The sequence below is a fragment of the Ranitomeya imitator genome, chromosome 3 (genome assembly GCF_032444005.1).
Source record: "Ranitomeya imitator isolate aRanImi1 chromosome 3, aRanImi1.pri, whole genome shotgun sequence".
Classification (NCBI taxonomy): Eukaryota; Metazoa; Chordata; class Amphibia; order Anura; family Dendrobatidae; genus Ranitomeya; species Ranitomeya imitator.
In genome coordinates, this window is record NC_091284.1 from 488676933 (window position 1) to 488695202 (window position 18270).

General features: G+C 46.1%; 1 protein-coding gene across 1 annotated transcript; it reads left to right on the forward strand.

Moving 5' to 3' along the window:
* The first annotated feature begins 8654 nt into the window (after positions 1–8654).
* On the forward strand, positions 8655–15024 carry RPL31 (ribosomal protein L31). The gene is made up of 4 exons (XM_069757597.1): positions 8655–8809; positions 10236–10361; positions 12997–13109; positions 14953–15024. Exons 1-4 carry the CDS (start codon positions 8703–8705, stop codon positions 14982–14984), a joined length of 378 nt encoding a protein of 125 aa, XP_069613698.1. The 5' UTR covers positions 8655–8702; the 3' UTR covers positions 14985–15024.
* The last annotated feature ends 3246 nt before the right edge of the window (positions 15025–18270 follow it).

An 18270-nucleotide genomic window follows, 5' to 3' on the forward strand; every position in this document is an offset into this window, starting at 1 on the left:
TGTGTGTGGAGAAGGAGGGGTGATGATGAGGGTCTGTGAGCAGAAAGGGGGATGATGAGGGGCTCTGCAGAGGAAGGGGATGATGAGAAGCTGTGTGGAGAACAAGGAATGATGATCATGGGCTTTGCGGAGTAGGAGAGATGATGAGGGGCTGTGTGGAGAAGGGGGATGATGAGGGGCTGTGCGGAGAAGGGAGGAAGATGATAAGGAGCTGTGCAGAGAAGGGGGTGTGATGATGGTGAAGAGGGGCTGTGCGGAGAAGGGGGATGATTACCATCAGGTGCTGTATGGATAAGGGGGATGATGATGAGGGACTGTGAAGAAGGGGGATGAGGCTGTACAGATACGGGGGGATAATGATGATGAGAAGTTGTGTGAAGAATGATGTTGATGGGCTGTGTGGAGAAGGGGAGATGATGATAAGGAGCTGTGTGGAGAAGAGGAGATGATGATGATAACGAGCTGTGTGGAGAAGGGGGATGATGATGTCGAGCTGTGCAGAGAAGGAGGGATGATGATAAAGGGCTGTGCAGAGAAGAGGGATGATGATGGGCTGTGTAGAGAAGGGGGATGATGATATGGAGCTGTGCGAGGAAGGGGGTCAGGAGGAGCAGGGGCTGTGCGGGGAAGAGGGTGATGCTGCTGCATGTTGAGGGGCTACAGGGGAAGGGGATAATGCTGCATGGTGGGGGACCGCATGTTGGGCGGCTGCAAGGTGAAGGGAGTGATGCTACTCACATAGTTACATAGTTACATAGTTATTAAGGTTGAAGGAAGGCTATATGTCCATCTAGTTCAACCCATAGCCTAACCTAACATGCCCTAACATGTTGATCCAGAGGAAGGCAAAAAAAACCCATGTGGCAAAGAGTAAGCTCCACATTGGGGAAAAAAATTCCTTCCTGACTCCACATACGGCAATCAGACTAGTTCCCTGGATCAACGCCCTATCAAGGAATCTAGTGTATATACCCTGTAACATTATACTTTTCCAGAAAGGCATCCAGTCCCCTCTTAAATTTAAGTAATGAATCACTCATTACAACATCATACGGCAGAGAGTTCCATAGTCTCACTGCTCTTACAGTAAAGAATCCGCGTCTGTTATTATGCTTAAACCTTTTTTCCTCCAAACGCAGAGGATGCCCCCCTTGTCCCTGTTTCAGGTCTATGATTAAAAAGATCATCAGAAAGGTCTTTGTACTGTCCCCTCATATATTTATACATTAAAAAAAGATCACCCCTTAGTCTTCGTTTTTCCAAACTAAATAGCCCCAAGTGTAATAACCTATCTTGGTATTGCAGACCCCCCAGTCCTCTAATAACCTTGGTCGCTCTTCTCTGCACCCGCTCCAGTTCAGCTGCATTGTGAAAGAGGTAATGTCACTCAAGTAGGGCTGCACGCTGAATGCCGTGTGGAGAAGCGGGTGATGTCAAAAGGGAGTGATGTCACTTGTGGGAGGCTGTGCGTGCATGGTGGTGAAGTTACTGATGCATGATGGTGCTGTGTGAAGTTGCTTGCTGGGAGGCTGCAAAGGGATGGGGATGAAATCAATCACATTGGACGGCACACTGGGGGTCTGCATGGTGAAGGGGCTAATGTCACTCAAGTGGGGCTGTATGCCTGTGCTGCTGCTCAAGTAGTGGGTGATGTTACTTGCATGTGGCGGTATGCTGCATGGTGTTATTACTCATATTCTCTGAAAAAAGGCCAATAAAGCAAAAACTCTACCAGGGTATGTAAACTTTTGAGCACAACTGTAAGTGACAATGAAAGCAAAAATAACTTGACTGACATCTCTTCCCTGTGCAGAGCAACCTCCCCTACATATAGCCCCATGCATGTGAAATCAACCCCTTCGCTGCACACGTCACAAACATGACATCAACCCCACAAATATGAACCCCACTTGTCACCGCTAGGGGAAGAGCCGGGCAAAGCGCCAGGCTTAGCGCATCTAATAGATGTGCCTTTTCTGGGTAGCTGCAGGCTGCTATTTTAAGGCTGGGGGGGTCAATATCCATGGCCCCTTACCAACCTGAGAATAGCAGCCCCCAGCTGTGAGCTTCAGCAAGGCTGGTTGTCAAAAAATTTGTGGGGAATGGGGGGACCCCACCCCTTTTTTAAATTAGACCCCACCCCTTTTTTAATTATTTAAACAATTTAAAAACCAGCGTGGGGACCCCTCTATTCTTGATAACCAGCCTTGCTGAAGCTGACAGCGGAGGGTTGCAGCCCCCAGCTGTGAGTTTTGTCTGACTGGTTAAAGAAAATACAGGGAAACCCAAGCCGGGTTTTTCATTTTATAGAGCAGGCGGCGGCTGATGATACTCCCATCTGCTGCTCCTGCTCTCACTGTTATTAACGGCAGCAGGTGTCAGATGATGGGAGCAATATTCCCATCAGTCGTCGCCTGCTGTTGTTCTCACTGAAATACAACTCTCATCATTCTCCCCTTCTTGCGCCAATCACTGGCAGAGCAGGGGAGAACGATGAGAGCCGTCTTCAGCACCCGGTGCTGGGGAACAGCGCTTACTGTACCGCTGCTTTCCTGGCACCCGACGTGTGGTACTGATGCGGCACACGGGCACGTATTACACACACAGACACTGTCATCTCCAGCAGCATTTTTTTCCCGTACCGGAAATATCAGGCTGTGTGAAACCGGCCTAAAGTCTATGTGGACAGAAACATAAAGAGTGATAGCGCTGGGAAGGGGAGGAAAAAACCAAAACGAAAATGGGCTGCAGCGTGAAGGAGTTAAAAACGAGCAATTCCTTAAAAAAAAGCAATTAACCCCTTTCTGACATGGGACGTACTATCCCGTCGAGGTGGGGTGGGCCCCCATGACCACGGACGGGATAGTACGTCCAGCGCGATCGGCGGCGCTCACGGGGGGAGCGCGGCCGGGTGTCAGCTGCCTATCGCAGCTGACATCCGGCACTATGTGACAGGAGCGGTCACGGACCACCCCCGGCACATTAACCCCTGGCACACCGTGATCAAAGATGATCGTGATGTGCCGGCGGTGCAGGGAAGCATCGCGCAGGGAGGGGGCTCCCTGCGGGCTTCCCTGAGCCCTCCGCAGCAACGCGATGTGATCGCGTTGCTGCGAGGGTCTTACCTCCCTCCCTCCCTGCTCCAGGCCCGGATCCAAGATGGCCGCGGATCCGGGTCCTGCAGGGAGGGAGGTGGCTTCACAGAGCCTGCTCAGAGCAGGCACTGTGAAGCAGCCTGCACTGCTCTCAGATCGGTGATCTGACAGAGTGCTGTGCAAACTGTCAGATCACCGATCTGTGATGTCCCCCCCTGGGACAAAGTAAAAAAGTAAAAAAAAATTTTTCCAAATGTGTAAAAAAAATAAAAAAAAATATTCCTAAATAATGAAAAAAAATATATATATTATTCCCATAAATACATTTCTTTATCTAAATAAATTAAAAAAAACAATAAAAGTACATATATTTAGTATCGCCGCATCCGTAACGGCCCGACCTATAAAACTGGCCCACTAGTTAACCCCTTCAGTAAACACCGTAAGAAAAGAAAAAAAAAACGACGCTTTATCATACCGCCGAACAAAAAGTGGAATAACATGCGATCAAAAGGACAGATATAAATAACCATGGGACCGCTGAAAGCGTCATCTTGTCCCGCAAAAAACGAGCCGCCATACAGCATCATCAGCAAAAAAATAAAAAAGTTATAGTCCTGAGAATAAAGCGATGCCAAAATAATTATTTTTTCTATAAAATAGTTTTTATCGTATAAAAGCGCCAAAACATAAAAAAATGATATAAATGAGGTGTCGCTGTAATCGTACTGACCCGAAGAATGGTACAGTATAAACGCCTCCCCCAAAAGAAATTCATGAATAGCTGGTTTTTGGTCATTCTGTCTCACAAAAATCGGAATAAAAAGCGATCAAAAAATGTCACGTGCCCGAAAATGTTACCAATAGAAACGTCAACTCGTTCCACAAAAAACAAGACCTCACATGACTCTGTGGACCAAAATATGGAAAAATTATAGCTCTCAAAATGTGGTAACGCAAAAAATATTTTTTGCAATAAAAAGCGTCTTTCAGTGTGTGACGGCTGCCAATCATAAAAATCCGCTAAAAAACCCGCTATAAAAGTAAATCAAACCCCCCTTCATCACCCCCTTAGTTAGGGAAAAATTAAAAAAATGTATTTATTTCCATTTTCCCATTAGGGCTAGGGCTAGGGTTAGGGCTAGGGTTAGGGCTAGGGTTAGGGCTAGGGTTAGGGTTAGGGTTAGGGCTAGGGTTAGGGCTAGGGTTAGGGCTAGGGTTAGGGCTAGGGTTAGGGCTAGGGTTAGGGCTACAGTTTGGGTTGGGGCTAAAGTTACAGTTAGGGTTAGATTACATTTACAGTTGGGAATAGGGTTGGGATTAGGGGTGTGTCTGGGTTAGAGGTGTGGTTAGGGTTACCGTTGGGATTAGGGTTAGGAGTGTGTTTGGATTAGGGTTTCAGTTATAATTGGGGGGGTTCCACTGTTTAGGCACATCAGGGGCTCTCCAAAAGCGACATGGCGTCCGATCTCAATTCCAGACAATTCTGCGTTGAAAAAGTAAAACAGTGCTTCTTCCCTTCCGAGCTCGCCCGTGTGCCCAAACAGGGGTTTACCCCAACATATGGGGTATCAGCGTACTCAGAACAAATAGGACAACAACTGTTGGGGTCCAATTTCTCCTGTTACCCTTGGGAAAATACAAAACTGGGGGCTAAAAAATAATTTTTGTGAGGAAAAAAAAGATTTTTTATTTTTACGGCTCTGCGTTATAAACTGTAGTGAAACACTTGGAGGTTCAAAGTTCTCACAACACATCTAGATAAGTTCCCTGGGGGGTCTAGTTTCCAATATGGGGTCACTTGTGGGGGGTTTCTACTGTTTAGGTACATTAGGGGTTCTGCAAACGCAATGTGACGCCTGCAGACCATTCCATCTAAGTCTGCATTCCAAATTGCACTCCTTCCCTTCCGAGCCCTCCCATGCGCCCACACGGTGGTTCCCCCCAACATATGGGGTATCAGCGTACTCAGGACAAATTGGACAACAACTTTTGGGGTCGAATTTCTCCTCTTACCCTCGGGAAAATACAAAACTGGGGGCTAAAAAATAATTTTGGGGGGAAAGATTTTTTTTTTAATTTTCACGGCTCTGCGTTACAAACTGTAGTGAAACACTTGGGGGTTCAAAGCTCTCACAACACATCTAGATGAGTTCCTTAGGGGGTCTAGTTTCCAAAACGGTGTCACTTGTGGGGGGTTTCTACTGTTTAGGTACATTAGGGGCTTTGCAAATGCAATGTGACACCTGCAGACCATTCCATCTAAGTCTGCATTCCAAATGGAGCTCCTTCCCTTCCGAGCCCTTCCATGCGCCCAAACAGTGGTTCCCCCCCACATATGGGGTATCAGCGCACTCAGGACAAATTGGACAACAAATTTTGGGGTCCAATTTCTCCTGTTACCCTCGGAAAAATACAAAACTGGGGGCTAAAAAAAAATTTTTGTGGGAAAAAATTTGTTTTATTTTTACGGCTCTCCATTATAAACTTCTGTGAAGCCCTTGGTGGGTCAAAGCGCTCACCACACATCTAGATAAGTTCCTTAGGGGGTCTACTTTCCAAAATGGTATCACTTGTGGGGGGTTTCTACTGTTTAGGTACATTAGGGGCTCTGCAAACGCAATGTGACACCTGCAGACCATTCCATCTAAGTCTGCAATCAAATGGCACTCCTTCCCTTTCGAGCCCTCCCATGCGCCCAAACAGTGGTTTCCCCCCACATATGGGGTATCAGCGCACTCAGGACAAATTGGACAACAAATTTTGGGGTCCAATTGCTCCTGTTACCCTCGGGAAAATACAAAACTGGGGGCTAAAAAATAATTTTTTTGGGAAAAAATTTTTTGTTTTATTTTTACAGCTCTCCATTATAAACTTATGTGAAGCACTGGGTGGGTCAAAGTGCTCACCACACCTCTAGATAAGTTCCTTAGGGGGTCTACTTTCCAAAATGGTTTCACTTGTGGGGGGTTTCAATGTTTAGGCACATCAGTGGCTCTCCAAACGCGACATGGCGTCCCATCTCAATTCCTGTCAATTTTGCATTGAAAAGTCAAACGGCGCTCCTTCCCTTCCGAGCTCTCCCATCCGCCCAAACAGTGGTTTACCCCCACATATGGGGTATCAGCGTACTCAGGACAAATTGTACAACAACTTTTGGGGTCCAATTTCTTCTCTTACCCTTGGAAAAATAAAAAATTGGGGGCGAAAAGATAATTTTTGTGAAAAAATATGATTTTTTTATTTTTACGGTTCTGCATTATAAACTTATGTGAAGCACTGGGTGGGTCAAAGTGCTCACCACACCTCTAGATAAGTTCCTTAGGGGGTCTACTTTCCAAAATGGTGTCACTTGTGGGGGGTTTCAATGTTTAGGCACATCAGTGGCTCTCCAAACGCGACATGGCGTCCCATCTCAATTCCTGTCAATTTTGCATTGAAAAGTCAAACGGCGCTCCTTCCCTTCCAAGCTCTCCCATCCGCCCAAACAGTGGTTTACCCCCACATATGGGGTATCAGCGTACTCAGGACAAATTGTACAACAACTTTTGGGGTCCAATTTCTTCTCTTACCCTTGGAAAAATAAAAAATTGGGGGCGAAAAGATAATTTTTGTGAAAAAATATGATTTTTTATTTTTACGGTTCTACATTATAAACTTCTGTGAAGCACTTAGTGGGTCAAAGAGCTCACCACACCTCTAGATAAGTTCCTTAGGGGGTCTACTTTCCAAAATGGTGTCACTTGTGGGGGGTTTCAATGTTTAGGCACATCAGGGGCTCTCCAAACGAAACATGGCGTCCCATCTCAATTCCAGTCAATTTTGCATTGAAAGGTCAAATGGCGCTCCTTCGCTTCCCAGCTGTGCCATGCGCCCAAACAGTGGTTTACCCCCACATATGGGGTATCGGTGTACTCAGGACAAATTGTACAACAACGTTTGGGGTCCATTTTCTCCTGTTACCCTTGGTAAAATAAAACAAATTGGAGCTGAATTAAATGTTTTGTGAAAAAAAGTTAAATGTTCATTTTTATTTATAGTGGATGCTTTCCTGAAACGGAAAGTACTTGCAAGCAGCATAATACAAAGAATAGCAGGTTTACCCAGAATCCTTTGCAGTACACAATCTAAATTTAGAAACTAATCCGCAGCATTGCACGCTTGGCGGTTCCAAGAGCTGTGGATTAGACCGGGGTGGAAAGAGATGATTTGCATAGCTCCGCCTACTGCAAAGGATTCTGGGTAAACCTGCTATTCTTTGTATTATGCTGCTTGCAAGTACTTTCCGTTTCAGGAAAGCATCCACTATGTATTTCCTTTAAGTAGAGGGCTTTTCGGTCTCTTTTGTCCCGCTACATTTAGCCCAACTTGGGTCTCTCCCTAAGGTGGCTAGCATATATGTATCATTTTTATTTAAACATTCAAAAAATTCCTGTGAAACCCCTGAAGGGTTAATAAACTTCTTGAATGTGGTTTTGAGCACCTTGAGGGGTGCAGTTTTTAGAATAGTGTCACACTTGGGTATTTTCTATCATATAGACCCCTCAAAATGACTTCAAATGTGATGTGGTCCCTAAAAAAAATGGTGTTGTAGAAATGAGAAATTGCTGGTCAACTTTTAACCCTTATAACTCCCTAACAAAAAAAAATTTTGGTTCCAAAATTGTGCTGATGTAAAGTAAACATGTGGGAAATGTTACTTATTAAGTATTTTGTGTGACATATCTCTGTGATTTAATTGCATAAAAATTCAAAGTTGGAAAATTGCGAAATTTTCATAATTTTCGCCAAATTTCCATTTTTTTCACAAATAAACGCAAGTACTATCAAAGAATTTTTACCATTGTCATGAAGTACAATATGTCACGAGAAAACAATGTCAGAATCACCAGGATCCGTTGAAGCGTTCCAGAGTTATAACCTCATAAAGGGACAGTGGTCAGAATTGTAAAAATTGGCCCGGTCATTAACGTGCAAACCACCTTGGGGGTAAAGGGGTTAAATCATTACAATTCTAAAGGCATGTACATGTAATAATGCAATGTGATTACTCCGGTGCTCAGTGACCCCACTCGTGCTGTCAGTGCGGAGCCCAGAGTGGAGTGGTTCCTGTGAGGACCCCGCTCCAGCAGCTCCGGTCCCGGTGAGATCCTCCGTTCTAGTCACCGCCCCGGGTCTGCAGGAGCTGCTGGACGGCGCCTCACACGAGCAACTCCAATCTAGACTCCACCGCTCGCTCGCAATGCGCATGCCCAGGTTGCTGACCCGGAAGTTTTCCCTCCGTTCCAGGGTTTACACGTCTCCCACAATCCCCTTCTCCTTCCTTTCCGATATTGTCCCTAAACGAGTGAGTATGGGCCCCAGACGGCTCCTCATCTGTATCTGTTGCCATCCTCCCCCCCTCAGCCGCCCGCCGTCCCTCGCTCCCCGGAGTCGCAGCAGAGATGCGTCCACGTGTGACCGGCGCCGTATTTCTGCCTGGCGGCGGATGCTGAGGGCTGGATGGTTGTGTGCTGTGCGCGGTGCAGGCCGAGCTGCTGCCTTACAGATGGCTGTTACCGCCGTGTGCCGCTCCCCCATTAACATGCCGTGTTTGTGTCTGCAGAGATGGCTCCTGCAAAGAAAGGAGGCGAGAAGAAGAAGGGGCGCTCCGCCATCAATGAGGTGGTCACTAGGGAATACACCATCAACATTCACAAGCGGATCCATGGCATGTAAGTGCCTGCACACTGCGGAGCTGTCGGGGAGCTGCCAGTAAATACGTCACCAGGGGTTATACCTTCACAAAATCGAATGTAATGGGCAGGGGCGCACTCTGTATCTGCAGGGGTACTGGGCAGGGGCGCATGCGGCAGGGGTACTGGGCAGGGGCGCACTCTAGCTGCAGGGGTACTGGGCAGGGGCGCACTCTGTAGCTGCAGGGGTACTGGGCAGGGGCGCACGCTGTAGCTGCGGGGGTACTGGGCAGGGGCGCACGCTGTAGCTGCGGGGGTACTGGGCAGGGGCGCACGCTGTAGCTGCGGGGGTACTGGGCAGGGGCGCACGCTGTAGCTGCGGGGGTACTGGGCAGGGGCGCACGCTGTAGCTGCGGGGGTACTGGGCAGGGGCGCACTCTAGCTGCAGGGGTACTGGGCAGGGGCGCACGCTGTAGCTGCGGGGGTACTAGGCAGGGGCGCACGCTGTAGCTGCGGGGGTACTGGGCAGGGGCGCACGCTGTAGCTGCAAGGGTACTGGGCAGGGGCGCACGCTGTAGCTACAGGGGTACTGGGCAGGGGCGCACGCTGTAGCTACAGGGGTACTGGGCAGGGGCGCACGCTGTAGCTGCAGGCAGGGGTAATGGTGGGCAGGGTTATTGGTAGACGGGCGCACGCTGTAGCTATTTCTAGTTTTCTCACTGCTGTGTGATTTGAATAGTGCAGACTCCAGTGCCCCCTGACTTATGAGGTCTGTGTTGGGGGCCGCAGACCTATCATGTGACCGGTTCAGCACTGCCGTCATCGTTGCCATTATCAGACAACCTCTCAGTGTTGTGCCGTAAGGTGGAGCTGTGTGAATTGTTACTCAGTGGTTTTCTGTTGTGGATTTCTGCCATTTGCGTCATCAGGAAGTGCAGCCATATTGGTTAATGGGCACCATGTACACTTTGCCTTTTGGACAAGACTGGGGTGTGTGCAGCTGCCGCCATACACCCAGCGTATAATTGTACAGGGTCCTTTGTTACAAACCTTTGTTTTTTTCACCGTTTCGTAGAGCGCAGTCGGTTTTCCTACGCCGAGGGGTGCGGCAGTGAAAATGTATAGAGTAGAAATCTTATGGCTGCACTGCCTGTTGCTGTGTTATTTTTTTCTGCAAAAATTGCACTACCAGTTTTTTTTTTTTTTCCCCAATTAAATACCAACTTCGGAGTATATGGACAACTTTACATTTGGGATGAAAATCCCCTTTGTACGTCAGTATATCAGGGTGGTTTTATTTGGTGTAACACCTGTACGTGTACCCGCAGCTGGCAGAGGTGGACCGCACTGTTAGTTTATTGCAGTTTTTCCACATTTCTAGAACATAACATTTCATCTTCCATTTCATTTTTTTGTGGAGTATTATATCCTTCAATACTTAATAAGTTTGTGATTTCTTTTTCAGTGGTTTCAAAAAGCGTGCTCCCCGGGCTCTGAAGGAGATCCGTAAATTTGCAATGAAAGAGATGCGCACTCCTGACGTACGTATCGACACAAGGCTGAACAAAGCTGTGTGGGCTAAAGGCATCAGGTGAGGCTTCTTATGTACAGTGCCGGCAACAAAACATCTTTACAAGTTCAACGAAACTTGATTGCTTGCAATGGGCAACTAAGCCAGTATTGCTATCAGACAGTTTTTGATTATCTACCCCATTGTGAGCGCTTGTATATGTTTTCTGACATGGCACATGGCATTTTCTTTTTGCTCAAAAAAGGAGTTAATACAATCTCGAACCTCCTTTTTTTTTCTTGCTGCTCTAGATACTTTTCTATTGTTGTTGGTAGGACTTGGCAGGAAGAGGCATGTTCACCTCCGTCCTGGCAGATTGTAATTCACAACAGATTTACGTGAATTATAGTGGAAATAATTATCTGCTCATAGCGTAGATTTCGGTTTATGGCCCATAGACACCCCATCATGCACCGAATGTGTTGACAGTTCAGACCAGTGGCATGGTCGTGCTGGGGGTCTGCACTCTACCTCGGTGCTTTATAAGGCAGCTGTGCCTCTGCAGCATTAAATGGAGCACAAGGGTCCAGAGAGGAGTATCAGAATTGCCTTTGACTTGAGCAAACGCTCCTTGCCAAGGTTGCTGCTAACTTAGGCAACAAGCAGTAACTAGAAAGGTACCTTCACACTGAGCGACGCTGCAGCGATACCGACAACGATGCCGATCGCTGCAGCGTCGCTGGAGAGCTGTCACACAGACAGCTCTCCAGCGACCAACGATGCCGGTAACCAGGGTAAACATCGGGTTACTAAGCGCAGGGCCGCGCTTAGTAACCTGATGTTTACCCTGGTTACCAGCGTAAAAAAAAAAAAAAAACACTACATACTTACATTCCGCTGTCTGTCCTCCGGCGCTCTGCTTCTCTGCGCTGTGTGAGCACAGTGGCCGGAAAGCACAGCGGTGACGTCACCGCTGTGCTCTGCTTTCCGGCTGGCCGGCGCTCACAGTGCAGACTGCAGAGAAGCAGAGCGCCGGAGGACAGACAGCGGAAGGTAAGTATGTAGTGTTTGTTTTTTTAACTTTTACGCTGGTAACCAGGGTAAACATCGGGTTACTAAGCGCGGCCCTGCGCTTAGTAACCCGATGTTTACCCTGGTTACCAGTGAAGACATCGCTGAATCGGCGTCACACACGCCGATTCAGCAATGTCTGCAGGGAGTCCAGCGACAAAATAAAGTGCTGGACTTTCTGCAGCGACCAACGACATCACAGCAGGATCCTGATCGCTGCTGCCTGTCAAACTGAACGATATCGCTAGCCAGGACGCTGCAACGTCACGGATCGCTAGCGATATCGTTCAGTGTGAAGGTACCTTAAGATCCCTCTAGTTTTGATAACAGCAGATATTTAAGAAGAGACAAGTTGCAAAGTTGTTTGTGTTTACCCATTTAAGAAGATAAGACAAACCCCTTTAGAGGCAGGCGTGTCAAATGACAGTCTTTGTAAATTTCTCCCATCATTTTCCCGTCCATCTGATGTTATTCTTGGACTGTCTCATAAATGCTGTATTTCTCATCTAATCTGCAGTCATTGCCATGTTCCAGTTTCAAATCTCATTTTGTAATTCCCTCTTTGTCTCATTTAAAAAAAACACTGTGCATAAAGCAGGTTAACATCACAAATGGAAATTTGCTCACCTGCTGTGGGAAAGAAGAGAGGTCATTGTAGCCAAAAGCTAGAGACCTGGGACATGCTGGGTGGGTGGTTTAGAAGATTTCTAGAACACTGCTTGGTGCCTCCTATCCCAGTTTATATTTATGGTCAGACATTTGGAGGATGCATCTTCTTTCCATGACTTTTCTGGCCTCCGTAAGTTACAAAATTTGGCACAAGGGGCATTTGTGGCAAAAATGTTTGACCTTGTGCGCCACATCTGCCAATTTGTAATGTGCGTGTGAGACTTCACAAAGGTCCCAGAAAGATGCCACACATAGAAGCTAAAATCTTTTATCGGCTTTGAGCTGTTGTGGACTTTATTTTGTCACTTGGCACCCCAAAGATGTGCTAAGTTTATCAGTGCACAAGTGTCTTTTACTTACTGTTCAAGACTTACATATAAAACCCTGTTCTTGATGAATTCCCCCTTTCCTAGAGCGAGGATACTTGAAGTTAAAGGGAACCTGTCACCCCGTTTTTTGAGATTGAGCTATAAATACTGTTAAATAGGGCCTGCGCTGTGTGTTACTATAGTGTATGTAGTGTACCCCGATTCCCCACCTATGCTGAGAAATAACTTACCAAAGTCGCCGTTTTCGCCTGTCAATCAGGCTGGTCAGGTCGGGAGGGCGTGTTCACAGCGCTGGTTCTTCCTCAGCTTTACGTTGGTGGCGTAGTGGCGAACAAGCAGCGCGCGATCTGCGCTGTCATCCCTTTCGTCGGTGGGGGCGGCCATCTTCCTGGGGCCGCGCGTGCGCAGATCGAGTGCTCTGCTGCACAGGGCTTCAGGAAAATGGCCGCGGGATGCCGCGCGTGCGCATTAGAGATCGCGGCGGCCATTTTCCCAAAGCAGAGATGCATCCTGCAGACACCTGTGATGTACAGGATGCTGAAGAAGCCCCTGTTCTCACCATAGGGACTAGTTACATTGTCTCTGCTATTGGAAGCAGTTGCTGTACATATGTGTTTTATTTGTATTGTTTATTTTTCTTTTTCTAGGAATGTACCTTATCGTATACGTGTACGCTTATCCAGGAAGCGCAATGAGGATGAAGATTCTCCCAACAAACTGTACACATTGGTCACATACGTGCCAGTTACAACATACAAAGGTACTAAGCTATGTGACGTTTGTCAGTGCTCTATAACGGTCTCCCAAACGCCAGGCCTCACGGCCCCAACAGATCATTATTTTCAGGATTTCCAGTGAGACAACCTGTGGAGATTTCTATTAATCCCACTTGTACAATACTAGGGAAAATCAGTCTCTTTCAGAAACAGTGCTACACGCCCATGGGTTGTGTGTAATCTTCTATACTAGCCGCATTGGAGGGAATGGAGCCAAGCTGTAACACTACCCATAACCCATGATACAGCATGGTGCTGTTTTCCAAACGTAATCACTTGTCTCTCTTCATTTTCTGAGAAGGAAAGAAGTAGCTACTACTTTCAGGAATCCCTCCATGTAGCGATTTATAAAGTAGAAATGCTAGCAGGTAGCTTAATTACATACACTTTGAGGAGATTTCATCATAAAATGTGAGATTTTCCAATGCAGCGCTGTAGATTTCACACTCTGCATTGCGGGTTTCCCACTAATGAAACAACCTCTTCTAAACCCCTATGTTAACCCCTATGATACTTGTACTCCTCCAGTGTTGACGTGGTTTCAACAGTGTCGCCTCTGGCTCTCCTGGGGTTCCCATGACTGTCGCTCAGGATTGCGTGACTATCAGCACTGGTTTCACTCTCCCCTACTTTGTACAAATCAAGATATTTGGAGGAGGCGACAGCTGTTGCTGCTTTGTCACTTCTCCGGATATCCATTACGTCCGTGAGAGTGAGCAAAGTAAAGCCAGCACTGATTGCATGGCATAACAATGTCACGGGAGTCCTAGGAAAGCCCTTGCCGACACCACTGGAACAATGGCACCAGAGGTGAGTATGTGTTCGTATTGGGAAACCTAGGGATTCAAAAAAGGTTGTCCTGAGTATTGGACAACCCCTTAAACCTGCAGCAGATTTTCTGGGCAGAGATTTCCTCCCCCCCCCCCCAATGTGTAGATGAGAATTGCTGTAGTTTCATCTTTTTTTCTGGTATTGTATTATGCTAAAATGCAGAGAATCCATCATGTCTGCACTATGTGAACATGCCTTAGAGTGGTGTACAAAGACTAGCTAGATGACCCTCACTCGCCTCGATGGGTGATACAAGAATCATGAGTTATGCTTACAGGATTCTCAGGCCTGGGGTTCAAGTCTACAGTCAATTTGTGACTGTAGACTTGTGAATCCTCACTGTGCACACTATCAGGAAACTCCAGTGTCCGGACTGGTCGAGCATGTGCCAACTAGATATGCTCTGTCTTGCTCAATACAACTGAATTTCGCAAGGCCAGATGTATGCAAATAGCGTACTTGCGGCTCACATGGTAACTGCAGACTTGAAGCCCAAGGCTGGTTTCACATTTGCGGACGAGGGCTTTGCGGAGGGCTGCGTAGTTCCTCCGTTAAGCTCCGCCTACGTCTGCATGCGACCTGCGTACGCTGTCTTTAACATTGGGTACGCAGGCCATGCGGATGCCTCCGCATGCGTCGTTTTGATGCTGCATCGAACGCAACATGTTGCATTTTGTTGCGGTCGGCGCAGCGTCAAAATGACACATGCGGAGGCATCCGCATGGCCTGCGTACCCAATGTTAAAGATAGGGGACACATGCAGACGTAGGCGGGTCTGAAGGAAGAGGTGCGGCAGTGGGCGGGGCTTCATGGAGGAACTACCAGCCCTCCGCAAAGCCCTCGTCTGCAAATGTGAAACCAGCTTAAGCCTGGACAACAACCCCTTTTAATAGTGTTTATCCCATACTCCGATTCGTAGCTATTTTTGGGCTATATAGTTATTTTGGACTTAAGTTTTTGTCACTAGTGTTAATCTATTATTTGTATGTTTTTCAGGTCTTCAGACAGTTAATGTGGATGAAAACTAAATTGTTATCATTGTTGAAATAAAAAAAAACTAAATCCATGCACCAGTCTGTAATTGTTGTCGTTTATGTATCTTGGCAAGGTGATCCAAAAGTTTAAGACCCCGCTTTATCATTTAATTTGCGCCTTTTTTGCTTTGAAACTTTTTTTTGCACTTTTTTTTATATGTGCTTGCCTGTTTTTTTTTTTTTTTTCCTGCTTTGTGTGGGCAGTCTTAGCAATTCCAGATTCTTTAGCTTGATTTATCAATTGTGACTTCGTAAAAAGTGGCAAAATTTGACACAGCTTCACTCTAGTCCTACTCTGGAGTATTTTTGAGTACACTAAACTTGTGGCAAAATTTTTGCAACTTTTGGTGCCAAAAGTCACAAAGTTCACTACAGGAAGAAATGCTGTTTTTTTGCTTTGCGTCAAATTCATGAATCACATGCACCATTCTGATGAACTTGGCTCCAAAAATGGTAACTAAAACCAGAAGACAAAGGAAAGTGACTTAAAAAAACTCCTGCAAATGATGAATGGGAGCATGGGGGGGCTAAGATTCTTCTGCCATTCCATCCCTGTGGGAGGTAGCTACTACTTTCTCTTTTGTGTGTTAACGACCGCCAATACACCTTTTAACGGCGGCAGTTGAAGGTACTTATTCCTCAGCGCCTCTTTTTAATAGTGCTGAGAAATAAGGTTATAGCGCCCTCCAGCATTGGAAAATCTCCGGGGTCTCTGCTACCGGGGGTAGCTGATGGGGTACCCTGAGCCTTCCCCTGGACCATCCGGCTCTGTTCCCCTGCTCCCGGCGTCTTCCTGGAAGAAAAGGGCGAGCCCCCCGCCGAGATCTGCCGTCCGGCAACAATAGGACATTTTTCCTATTGGTTTATTTTGATCACTGTGATATACCTTATCAGTGATCAAAATAAAAAAAAGTAAATCAACCCCTTTTCTCACCCCCTTAGTTAGGTTAAAAAAAGTGTTCTTTTCCATTTGGGTTGGGGCTAGAGTTAGGGGTGGGTTGGGGTTAAATTGGTGGGTTTCACTGTTTAGGTACATTGAACGTGCCTTAGCGCCCCCATTGATTCTAGCCAATTTTGCATTAAAAACAGCGCTCCCTCCCTTCTGAGCCCAAACAGTGGCTTTCCCCCACATACGGGGTATCGGCGTACTCGTGTTCACCACGCATCTAAATACATTCCTTGAGGGGGTCTAGGTTCCAAAATGGGGTCACTTCTGGGGGGGGGGTTCTACTCTTTAGGCACATCAGGGGCTCTCCAAATGGGACATGACATCCGCTAATGATTCCAGGAAATCTTACATTCAAAAAGTCAAATGACGCTCCTTCCCTTCTGAGCCCTGCTATGCGCCCAAACAGTAGCTTTCTGCCTCATATTGGGTATCGGTGTACTCGGAAGAAATTGCACAACAAATTGTACAGTGCAATTTTTCCTGTTACCCTTTTGAAAAGGCAATATTTTGAGCTAAAATCATATGTGGGGAAAATTAGATTTTTTTTTTTCTTTTCACTGCTCAACGTTATAAACTTCTGTGAATCACCTGGGGGTTCAAGGTGCTCAGCACACATTTAGATTAGTTCCTTGAGGGGTCTAGTTTCCAAAATGGTGTCACTTGTGGAGAATTTTCACTGTTTAGGCACATCAGGGGCTCTCTAAACATGACATGGTGTCCGCTAATTATTCCAGCAAGTCAAATAGAGCTCCTTCTGAGCTCTGCCGTGCGCCTAAACAGTGGTTTTCTCCCTCAGATGGGGTATCTGCATGCTTAGGAGAAACTATACAACAATTTTTTTTTTTTTTGGGGGGGGAGGGCATTTTTTCCTGTTACCTTTGTTTAAATAAAAAAAAAATTGGATCTGAAGTAAATTTTTTCTGAAAAAAAAAAGTTAAATGTAATTTTTTTCCCCCACATTCCAAAAATTCCTGTGAAGCACCTGAAGGGTTAATAAGCAACTTGAATGTGGTTTTGAGCACCTTGAGGGGTGCATTTTTTTTAGAATGGTGCCACTTATGGGGTGTTTTCTATCATATAGACCCCAGAAAGTGACAAAAAAAAATGGTTTTGTTAATCTTGCTGGAAAACTGAAAAATCGCTGATCAACTTTTAACCCTTATAAAGTCCTAACCAAAAAAAAAAAAATTGGTTCCAAAATTGTGCTGATGTAAAGTAGACATGTGGGAAATGTTATTTAACTATTTTATGTGACATATCTTTGATTTTAGGGCATGAAAATTCAAAGTTTGAAAATTTTGCCAAATTTCTGTTTTTTTCACGAATAAATGCAAGTTATACCGAATAAATGTTACTACTGTCATGAAGTACAATATGTAACAAAAAACAATCACTGGAATCCGTTAAGGCGTTCCAGAGCTCTAACCTCATAAAGGGACAGTGGTCAGAATTGTAAAAATTGGCCTGGTCATGAATGTGCAAACCACCTTTGGGGGTTAAGCACGTAACAAGGTCTGGAGATTATGCCAGGTGTGGTATTTGGAAGCTGTTGCTGTGAACTCATAACGTGGTCAAGGGAGCTCTCAATGGAGGGGAAAACAGACCATTATTAGCCTGAAAAAAAGAATACTATCAGAGATAGCAGAAATGTTAGTAGCGACCAAAGCAACAGTTTGGTACAAAAAAAAAGGGCACTAGTGAGATTGGGAACTCAAAAAGGTCTGGATGTCCACGGAAGACGAATGGTGGATGACTGCGTGGTGAGGGAAAAGCCTTTCACAACATCCACCTAAGTAAGAACATGAACTTGCTGTCTTCATACCTGTCTACTAAAGAAAAAACTTTGAGAACAAGTACCAAGGTTTCACCAAAAGGTGCAAACCGTTAATCAGCGAATTAGACTTTGCCATGAAACATCTAAAGCAGCCAGCTAAGTTCTGGTTCTGAAAAAGAATTCATTGGACAGAGAAACTAAGGTCAACCTGTACCTGAATGAGTGGGAAGAATGGAGAAGGCTTGGAAAGGCATTGTGATGGCATGAGCATACATGGTTTCAAATGTCACTGGGTCACTAGTGTTTAGTGATGATGTGACTGAAGATAGAAGCAGCCGGATGAATTCTGAAGTGTACAGGGCTATACTTTGCTCAGATTCAACCAAGTGCAGCAAGGTTGATTGGACAGCGCTTCACAGCACAGATGAACAATGATCCAAGACCTAATTTAAAAAAAAATGTCTTGCTGTTGAAGTCAAAGAAGTGGAATATTCTGTGATGGTCGAATCCAGCACCAGACCTCACCCCCATCGAGCATTCATTTTGCATGCTTAAAG

Bases quoted from the DNA above. Each gene is read 5' to 3' on its own strand.
- RPL31 (XM_069757597.1), top strand. From the start codon at position 8,703: ATGGCTCCTGCAAAGAAAGGAGGCGAGAAGAAGAAGGGGCGCTCCGCC. The intron at 8,810-10,235 runs GTAAGTGCCTGC...TTTCTTTTTCAG, and splicing joins CACAAGCGGATCCATGGCAT to TGGTTTCAAAAAGCGTGCTC. The intron at 10,362-12,996 runs GTGAGGCTTCTT...TTCTTTTTCTAG, and splicing joins GTGTGGGCTAAAGGCATCAG to GAATGTACCTTATCGTATAC.